General features: G+C 42.0%; 1 protein-coding gene and 1 long non-coding RNA gene across 2 annotated transcripts in view; one reads left to right on the top strand and one right to left on the bottom strand.

Moving 5' to 3' along the window:
• SMC5 (structural maintenance of chromosomes 5) overlaps window positions 1-8,046 on the bottom strand; it is a 105,709-nt gene extending 97,663 nt beyond the window's left edge. Inside the window, 2 exon segments of the mRNA XM_017873065.1 lie at window positions 2,496-2,637; window positions 7,724-8,046. Of these exon segments, the coding sequence (XP_017728554.1) occupies window positions 2,496-2,637; window positions 7,724-7,908 (327 nt within the window). The 5' untranslated portion in view covers window positions 7,909-8,046.
• A 4-nt stretch (window positions 8,047-8,050) lies between these two features.
• LOC108530282 (uncharacterized) overlaps window positions 8,051-9,917 on the top strand; it is a 52,500-nt gene continuing 50,633 nt past the window's right edge. The window contains exon 1 of the long non-coding RNA XR_001885788.1: window positions 8,051-9,076. This is a non-coding gene — a long non-coding RNA (uncharacterized LOC108530282). The remainder of the gene's footprint in view (window positions 9,077-9,917) is intronic.

Below are 9,917 nucleotides of genomic sequence, written 5' to 3'. Positions count from 1 at the left end.
AAAAAAAAAAAAAAAAAAAAAAAAGAAAACACATCTCTTCTCATCCTTGAGTGATAGGATTTTTTGTTTGTTTTTTTTTTTTGTTTTTTTTTTTTTGAGACGGAGTCTCGCTCTGTCACCCAGGCTGGAGTGCAGTGGCCGGATCTCAGCTCACTGCAAGCTCCGCCTCCCGGGTTTACACCATTCTCCCGCCTCAGCCTCCCGAGTAGCTGGGACTACAGGCGCCAGCCACCTCGCCCGGCTAGTTTTTTGTATTTTTTTAGTAGAGACGGGGTTTCACCGTGTTCGCCAGGATGGTCTAGATCTCCTGACCTCGTGATCCGCCCGTCTCGGCCTCCCAAAGTGCTGGGATTACAGGCTTGAGCCACCGCGCCCGGCCTGAGAAGAGATGTGTTTTCATGACAAAAATCAACATGAAAAAGTTAGTAAAATTGTTATAGCCAATTCATTCCTACTGTACAGCCCCTGGAGTACAATCCAACAGACCATTACAAAGAGATAGGGATTAAATGATCTGACAATTAAAAAACTATGTATCAATATTCATAAAAATCTCAGTTGGTCCTTGGATGCTATCTGTTCCAACTCTCCCATTTTGAAATGAAGAAAACTGGAGTCCAGATAATTGCTCAAGGTCACAAGGCTAGTTATTAACAGAGAAAAGTATCTTCTACCTAATAAATGTCTCCCATATAGCACTAAACACACATACACATTTTAAATAATTTATAATCTTAAGGGGAATTTGCTTCCATTTTGTAACTGTCCATTAAATTTTAATTTTTTTGTTATTATTTCTATCTTAATAGCATTGTAGTCAGGATATGGCCTATGTGGTGTCCATTTTTTGAAATTTTTTGATACTTGCTTTATGACTCAGTATACAATTAACTTTTAGAAATGTTAACTTGTGCTTGAAAAGAATGCATAGTCTCCAATTGTTGGGCGTACTTTTTATAATATAGCCATTAGTTCAAGCTTAACTTTATTGTTCAAATCTTTTGTAGTCTAATCTTTTTATCTGATTGATCTACTATTATTGATAGCTCTCCCAGTACAGTTATGGATATGTTAACTGCTTGTTAGCATTCTGCAGATTCCGCCTACACATTTTGGAGCTAGATTATAATGTGAGTTGGGAACTCAATTATCTTCTAGTGAATTAAAACTTTCGTCAGTGTTTAATGACCACTATTATCTCTAAAAAGACTTTTTGCTCTAAAGTCTATCTTGCCTAGTATTAATCCAGCTACACCTACTTTCTTTTGTGTATTTGCCTGGCATGTATTTTTTTTCATCCTTTCACTCTTAACTTTTCTGTAACACTTTATTTTAGATATGCTTATTAAAAACAAAAGAGAACTAAACATTGTTTCATTTCTCCATTCTAACAGACTTTATAATTTAATGAGTTTAGATCATTTATAATTAGTGTGATTATATCTGCACGTATTTCTACCATCTCATTTTGTGATTTTTATTTTATTTTTCTTGAGACAGAGTCTCGTTCTTGTTGCCCAGGCTGGAGTGCAACAGCGTGATCTTGGCTCACTATAACCTCCGCCTCCTGGGTTCAAGCAATTCTCTCGCCTCAGCCTCCCAAGTAGCTGGGATTACAGGCACCCGCCACCATGCCTGGTTAATTTTTGCAGTTTTAGTAGAGACAGGGTTTCACCATGTTGGCCAGATCCTGACCATGGCCTCACAAAGTGCTGGGATTATAGGCATGAGCTACCACACCCAGCCAACATTTTGTCATTTTTAATGATCTCATTTTTTGTATCTGTTTCTTATCTCCTCCTTCTCCTCCTTTCTCAAGACTCCCTCCCTGTTCGGGCAGTATTTTTCCGCCACCCACTCTCATCAATATGATTAAGTGCCCTACACAGGTGTACCATTTTTATCTTTTACACTGTATTTTTACTGTACTTTTTCTATATTTAGAGATGTTTACATAAGTACAATGTAGGCCACTGTGTTACAACTGTCCACAGTACCAGTACAGTAACATGCTCTACAGGAGTGTAGTCTAGGAGCAATAGGCTACACCATATAGCCTAAGTGAATAGTAGGCTATACCATCTAGGTTTGTGTAAGTACTCTCTATTATGCTCACACAATGACAAAATTGTCTAAAGATGCATTTTCTCAGAACATATCCCCATCATTAAGCAACATATGACTAGATTTTGTTTCTGCCCTTTCTAAATTTACTCCATGGTTCCACAAGCCAAGTGCCACATTTAAAAAAAAAGGCATATTACATAATTTCTAGCATTTTAGGTGTAAGGGACTTGGAGAATCCTCTAGTATTATCGTCCAAAATACTTCTAGAAATGAAAATCTCCTTCCAGCTTCTTTACCTGCCAAATTTATTCCTTACATTCATGCACTATTAAGTTTGCTATACCCAAGGAACTGAGGTGTAGAAACTGATGTTACTAAAAGCAATTAATAGTTCTGAATTTTCTTAAAAAGTAATTATGTTAACTCACCTTATCCGCTCGTCCCATGAAAGCAGGTTTCCCAGCTAAACCAAGGCAAATGGCACACACAATGCTCGACTTCCCTGTTCCATTGGCTCCAATGATCATATTCAAGTGGGGTCCAGGAGATACTTCACAAATATCATATGTTCTGAATTATAAAGAGATGAAATTACTAAGGAGAGATACAAAACCACTTTTCCTTGCTTTACATTATCTATGAGATTCCTCAAATTCCTTTAAAACTAGCTAACCTTGCAAATTTAATTTTAATAGGTTTTAATAAACAACTTTAGAAAGAAAATCTATCAACAGAAGAAATGAAAAGGCAGTAATGCATAACTAAAGAATATAATTTCATATAGTTTCTTCAAAAGTTTGCTGAAAAAAGTGAAGTTTGATCTTTGTTCTTTTTTTAATAATTACAAACCACTGGACACTGTATCAAAGATATTACACAAAATAACTTTAAAACAAATTTTATAGGAGAGGCCATGGCTTACCTTAAATCTGAATGTTACATTCATATTTCTTTTAAATTATAATGCTTAATGGTTATTCATATTTTAATATTTCAAACAATCTAAGCACATTTTTAATTACAAAACTGAAGACATATCTCAACCCAAAGGTTTCATTTTATTAACTTTTAAAAATTATTTTCCAAGCCAGGCACCATGGTATGTGCCTATAGTCCCAGCTATGAGGGAGGCTGAGGTCAGAGGACCAGTTGAGCCTAGGAGGTCAAGGCCAGGCTAGGTATCATAGAGACACACCGCCCTACAAAACAAACAAAATTTGAAAGTTGTCTAGTACTCTAATTACAGTTAGCATCTAATCTTTATTAGTTACTAGTGACAATTATGACAAAACGTGAAACAAACTCTGACTCAGACATTCTTTTAACTCGCTTTTGAATACTCTTAATTTGAACCCATAAAAAGTGTCCTTTGTCCACAGCATTTCAGTTAACTCTCAGGAAGCTGCCAACTAATTCCTCATGAATAAATGCTTAGCCTGCTGTTCACCTAAGTATATAAATAACTTAACCAAGCACACATTAATATTTTAAGAACTTAATGATTTTGAAATGTCAGGTGGTAATCAAAATACAGGTAGAAAAGAAGTATTTTCTGGTAGGTTTGCTAATCCCACACCTCTACACAGCATGTGCTATATCTTTTTAGCCATTTTGTTCTGCTAGTACCTGGGTCTCAAAAGAGCCCTTTATAATGGTTACAATAAAACCAGTTTGGGAACTTCAGAAATGTAGAAAATTACCTGACATAGAACTTCTTACTCTCAACACATGAAGCCCCATTCTTTAACACTTGGATTTCCTGTTGTGAAATCTCTGTGTGAATGTTATACTAAAACAACGATGTAACTGGTATTTAAGAAAACTGAACAGGAAAAAGCATGAGAATTTCTGGCCTATAAAATATGCATCAATATTATAAATAGGGAGAGTAGCCAAAAACAAAGCTCCTGTATTCTTTTTTTTTTTGGCAGGGGTTGGGCGGGGGGATTTTTCTTGCCTTCAGCTACCCAAATCAAGCCTCTGCACTGTTTAAAATCGTTCTTCTGACTCTATGATGTATTTATTGGGAATTCCCTTATTATGAGCTTCCTTTCCTCTGAGCTCCCTCTGAAAGAGCTATTGGTAAAGACCCACCCTCTTATCATTCCATATACTTCACGAGGTATCTCATGTATTCTCTATGGCCTCAATGATTCCTTCTTTCTCCAAGTCTTTGCATACTATCTACATGCTGAAAGTAGTCCAGATGACCTCTACATGCAATGATCACCTCAATAACGCTATTTGAATGTCCCACAACAGTCAACTTATACTTAACACATTTAAAACTAAACCCACCATCTTTCCCATCCAAAACCACTCTTGCGGTCTCTTAGTGAATGGTATTATCATTGACACCATTGCCCAAATCAGAAACCTCGGCATTAGTTTTGCATCATCTTTGGTTCTTTCATTGCTTTTGACTCCACGCAAACCACCACTCCATCATCCAATCAATCACTAAGTAATGCTGGTAGAACTGTAAATCTGATGTCACTTGTTAAAAAAGAAAAATTATCATAGCCGAGTTTCATCTTTTCTACTTTTTATCTCCCTTCCCTATTTTCTACTCAGACCTCTAAATTTTACCTATAATGTACTCTTTCAGTTTTGTGACTGTAATTCCTTATTTCTCTTAAGTCTTTGCGCGTGTTATTCCTTCAGCCTCCAAGTCTCTCCCTCCACTCCCAACTCCATTTGACTTGGTTCACTCACTACTCTCTTCCAGGCCATTTAAATTATCTGACTACCCCTCTTATTTCCTTGCTAATTCTCTAAGCCCACCTTTCTCTACCTCTTGCCTAAAACTCAAAGGCCCCTCATTAAAATAAACAATAATATCTCACCAACCTCTGCACTTCCAGCTACTTTTTCTTTCTTCTCTTTGCATCCAAGTTCTACTTTCTCACCCTCATTCATTCTTCTATGGCCTGCAAAGTTTTCTGCTTCCACTGCTTCATTAAAAGGTCAAAGATTCCCCAATTGCTAAATACAGTGGGATCTTTTCAACCCCGCTATCTGACTTCAATGTAGCAGATGATATTTTTGAAACATTCTTTTTCCTTGGCTTCTCTGATAATTGTCTCCCACTGTTTTCATCTTACCTCCCTGAATAGTTCCTTCTGACTTTGAGTATTTCTTGGCTTCACCCTTAAAAGCAGGCATTCTCCCAAGACCCTGTACATGGTCTTCTAGTCCTTCAATTTATAATTCCTATTGAGCAATCATAACCAGTTCTGCAAATTCATCAATCACCTCCCAAATCTCTCATCTGTGCATGACTCCCAAATCTCTCATCTGTTCACACTTTCCTCTAAGCTCCAGACTCTTACATTCTGCCTATAAAACATCTCTCTTAGATACTCCAAAGGAAACTTCAAATCACAGGATCTAAGAGGCATTTATTATTCTCCTCAAACTGCTCTCTCTTCTGAATAGCATCTGACCAATTAGCTAAGGCAAACACTTGGGAAAAATGCTGCATTCCTCCCTTTCCCCCATGCCTCAATTACTCTGTAGCTGGATCCTGTCAAATCTCACTCCTTCACACTCTGATCATCTCTTGCCTTCGTATTGTCTTTTTGCTTCCAATCTTGCACCCTTTCTAAATCATCCTCCACAGTGCTTCCAGAATAACATAAAACACATGTCATTCCCTGTTGAAAACACACCGTGGCTGCCTATAGGATGATGCTGGAACTTCTTAGCATAGTAAACATACAGGTCTCTCAATGGTTGCTTACCCGCTGTCCAAATACTCACTCACATCCTATATTCTTGCCTTACTAAAACACTTGACAGTTTCTAAATATACCAAACTATTTCAGACAGTTCCTTCTGTCTTCAATGCTCTTCACTTCTTTTAAGACTTTCCTATCTTCTTAGGCGGGTGCAGTGGCTCATGCCTGTAATCCCAGCACTTTGGGAGGCCGAGGTGAGGTGCTTGAGCCCAGAAGTTAGCGACTAGCCTGGGCAACATGGTGAAACCCCATCTCTACAAAAAATTTTTAAAACATTAGCCAGGTACGGTACGTGCCTATAGTCCCAGCTACTTGAAAGGCTGAGGTAAGAGGATTACTTGAGAAGGGGAGGTACAGGCTTCACTGAGCCCTGATCATGCCACTGAGCTCCAGAGTGGGCAACAGAGCAAGAACAAAGACTTTCATATCTTCTTTACAAAGCTCTTTCTCATACTCGTGGACAAAACTAACCACTTCATCCTTTGTGAAGGATCCTGATATATATGTTGTTATGGTGTCTAACTCATTTGATTACATTTATCTTTCCTGATCTGGATTCAAATAGCAATGCAACTACTTAACAGCTGTGTAAAACTGGGCAAAACAACCTACTGAGCTTCTTTCCACAATGGAAATTATCAACATAGAGTTGTTATTAAGAAAGAATGAGTGCACTGTGTACCCGGCACACAATAGGTGCTTGAAAACAAAAAAGGTAGTATTGTTAAAATACAATTCTGTTATCCTTATGCCACTATGTGGAAGTTTAAAAAAGACTTCCGGCAGGACACGGTGGCTCACGCCTATAATCACAGCACGACGGGAGGCCGAGGCGGCAGATCCCCTGAGGTCAAAAGTTCCAGGTCAGCATGGTCAGCATGGTGAAACCCCGTGTCTACTAAAAATACAAAAAAAAAAAAAAAAAAAAAAAATAGCTGGGCGTGGTGGCGGGTGCCTGTAATCCCAGCTACTCGGTAAGCTAAGGCAGGAGAATCGCTTGAAACTGGGAGGCGGAGGTTGCAGTGGGCCAAGATTGCGCCACTACCCTCCAGCCCGGACGACAGTATGAGATTCCGTCTCAAAAACAAAAATTAGCCGGGCGTGGTGGCGCGCACCTGCAGTCCCAGCTATTCGGGAGGCTGACCCAGGAGCGTGAAACCGGGAGGCGGAAGTTGCAGTGGGCCGAAGTAGCGCCACAAAACTCCATTCAGCGTGGGCGACAAGAGCGAAACTCCGTCTCAAAAAAAGAAAGACGACTTGGAACAGATTCACTGTGAGGTGCTAGGCAAATACATGATATATTTAAAACTTATTAAATTCTAAAGTGATAACTAGTTGTCTGAAGGAGAGAGGGAGGAACCAGAGAAGAAAGCTGGGTTTAGAGGAGTCAAGGGTTTGTAGGGAGATCCAACAATTGCCAGTAAGGTTTAATTTTTTGTACCTGTAACCTCCCATCTCAAACAACCTTTACCGTCTTATCTACTCCTCTGTGGCAAATGCCTACCCTAAGAATCTGCCACAGCATCACTACCACGCCGAATTAACTGTTGCCTCCTCGTAAATTCCCGGGGACAATACTTCTGTGAATTACAGACCAGGGCCGCTATGGATCGCGACTCCCAGCAGGCAGAGACCTACTCCCTCGTACAACCACTACCTGCTACATGACGCTTTTGGAAAACCTTGGCGGACTAAATTTAAAAACCACATCACGTAAGGCACACATCTCCTACATCATACACGTCAATCTCCACAGCCTTCGTAGAAAAATCCTCATGGGAACCCCCGCACGAATTCAAGGCCAGACCCACAAGCCAGGTACACACCCACACGCCCACGCCCGCGCGCAGCCGGCGCCCCGGGGCCTGCTGGACCGCACGCCTCCACACCCGCGGCGCGGCCTCCCGGCCACTCACAGGAAGTTCTCCATCGAGATACGGACTATAGAGCCCTCCACGAAAGGCCCGGACGACTGCACCAGCGGCAGCTGCGGGGCCGGATTCTTCCTCTTGCTAGGGACCTCCGACGAAGGGTCTCTCGGGAGAGCTCGCTTGGAAGCCTGGGGGCTTGTAGTTGACGTCTTCTTGCTTGGAGTCGCCATCCTGGCTTCCTCAGCGCCCCACAGCGACTTCCGTTCCCACCGTCCGGCAGCCCTGGCGCCCAAGCGCCCCAGCGCCCGGCTCCCGCGCGAAGTGCCGCGAACTGCTCCCGCGCGCTCGCTCCCGCGATCTCGCGCCGCGCCTGCGCAGTTCAGGTCCGGCAGCGTCAACAGGCCTACCCCGCGCCTCCAGCGGTCGGCCGCGCAGAACTAGGGCCGGACTGAGGGCGGAGCAGCAGACGGGAGTGAGTGGGGACCTCGAGGGACGTGGCAACGGGAGTTTCTTCTCTGTATATTTCAGCATTCAGATCCTTTTTTGTTTCTTTCACCCAGGAAAAGATGTCAATTACATTTAGTATTTTTGAAAGCCACTTTATTGCTTCCTGAGCCTCAGTCATGTGTGGTGGGAGGCTGCTGTGGGGGCACCTGGGGCGTCCAGGGCCACCAAGGCCAGGGGTACGTTAGGCCCTGCTTGCTCCCACCCCTTCCAGGTGCCCGCCTGAGAGCTCCCGGGCACGCCCATCCTTGGCTCTTCCTCCTCTTGGTTTTCTTCCTCATTGCTTCAAATCAGGTCCCTGTCTCAAAAACCCCGAAAAAGAAATACTCTCAAATGACTCTGCCCGAGGCTCCGTGAAGGCATCGTGCTAGGCGTTCTCAAACTCGTGAAACGACTACACTGCACAGGTTATCCTCATTGCTTCTCTGCTCCTTGCCTCCTAATTCTCTGGTTAAACTTCTGCCCCCGAGGTTTCTAGAAACCCCTGAGCTAGAATGCGCAGCCTAATTTCATTAACAGGGTGGTTCTGCTTCCGTCTGCTCACATTCATCTAGTTAAGCCCTTGCATTAAAGAGCAGGCGGCGCACCGAGGCCTGCTTGGATCTTCTTTCATTCAACTAATAATGAGTGTCTAAACTACAAGAAACTGGAGCCGTGGCAGTTCAGGAGCCTGCCAAGGTTGCATCCCTGGGAACTTATTTTCTATTGTGGGAGACAGGAAAAGAACAAGTGAATCAACTGAAATTAAAAAATTCAAACTTAAAGCTGTTGGAACTTTATATTATTCTGAGCCTTGCGAAGAATGTGGCTACGGGGCCTGAGTCCTTTGGCGTACAACTGCAATGTCTGCCTTGTCTTTTCCTATAAATAATCAGGAAGACCAAACAGACAGAGGTAAGACCCCCTCAGCTCACTACCCCTCTTCATAAATTAATATAGTTATCCTCCTTGGAATGTAGATATCTGTAACTAATCTAATCACTGTGTTTTATGCATTGGTCTTGTATTGAAAATGTACTCCTGCTGAACCTTCTCTCTTTCTGCCCATGTAAATGAAACCTTAACTTCTCTTTGGAACATTGACCTTATTTGTTTGGACTTGGTGTTTCCAGGTGGCTGTCTTCAAGCTTTGCGTTAGAATAAACTCTATATTTAATGTTATTTTATAAATTTCACTACTTAAGGTTGACACAACAAATGATGAGGATAATTTCAGACTGTGACAGGTGTTAGGAAGAAAACAAAATGAACCTGATGGGTGGGAGGTACAGAAGGTCTCTTAGAGGTGGTGATGTTTAAGATAAACCCTGAAGGACAAGAGAAAACTGTGACATCTGAGAAAAGAGCACCCCAGGCAAAAGAATTTTGCTGGAACATTCCAGTAAGGACGAAAGCTCTGAGGTGGGAAGGACCGTGTGGCTGCAGAGCAGTGAACAAGGTTGCATAACAGAACCTTGTCCGTCGTGGAAAAGCCTGAATTTTATTTTTAAAGCAGTGGAAAGCCATTGCATAGTTTTAAGCAGGAGAGGGCCATGATCTGATTAAAGCTTTTAACTTATTTTTTATTATTTGATTTTTTTGAGACAGTCTCACCCAGTTGCCCAGGCTGGAGTGCAGTAGTGCCACCTCAGCTCACTGCAACCACTGCCTCCCTGGTTCAAGCGATTCACCTGCCTCAACCTCCTGAGTAGCTGGGATTACAGGCACATGCTACCATGTCTGGCTAATTTTTGTA

This window comes from Rhinopithecus bieti, unplaced genomic scaffold (assembly GCF_001698545.2).
Source record: "Rhinopithecus bieti isolate Rb0 unplaced genomic scaffold, ASM169854v2 scaffold_7648, whole genome shotgun sequence".
Classification (NCBI taxonomy): domain Eukaryota; kingdom Metazoa; phylum Chordata; class Mammalia; order Primates; family Cercopithecidae; genus Rhinopithecus; species Rhinopithecus bieti.
Note: the sequence above shows the minus strand (reverse complement) of the source record. Positions and strands in the feature narration are given on the sequence as shown.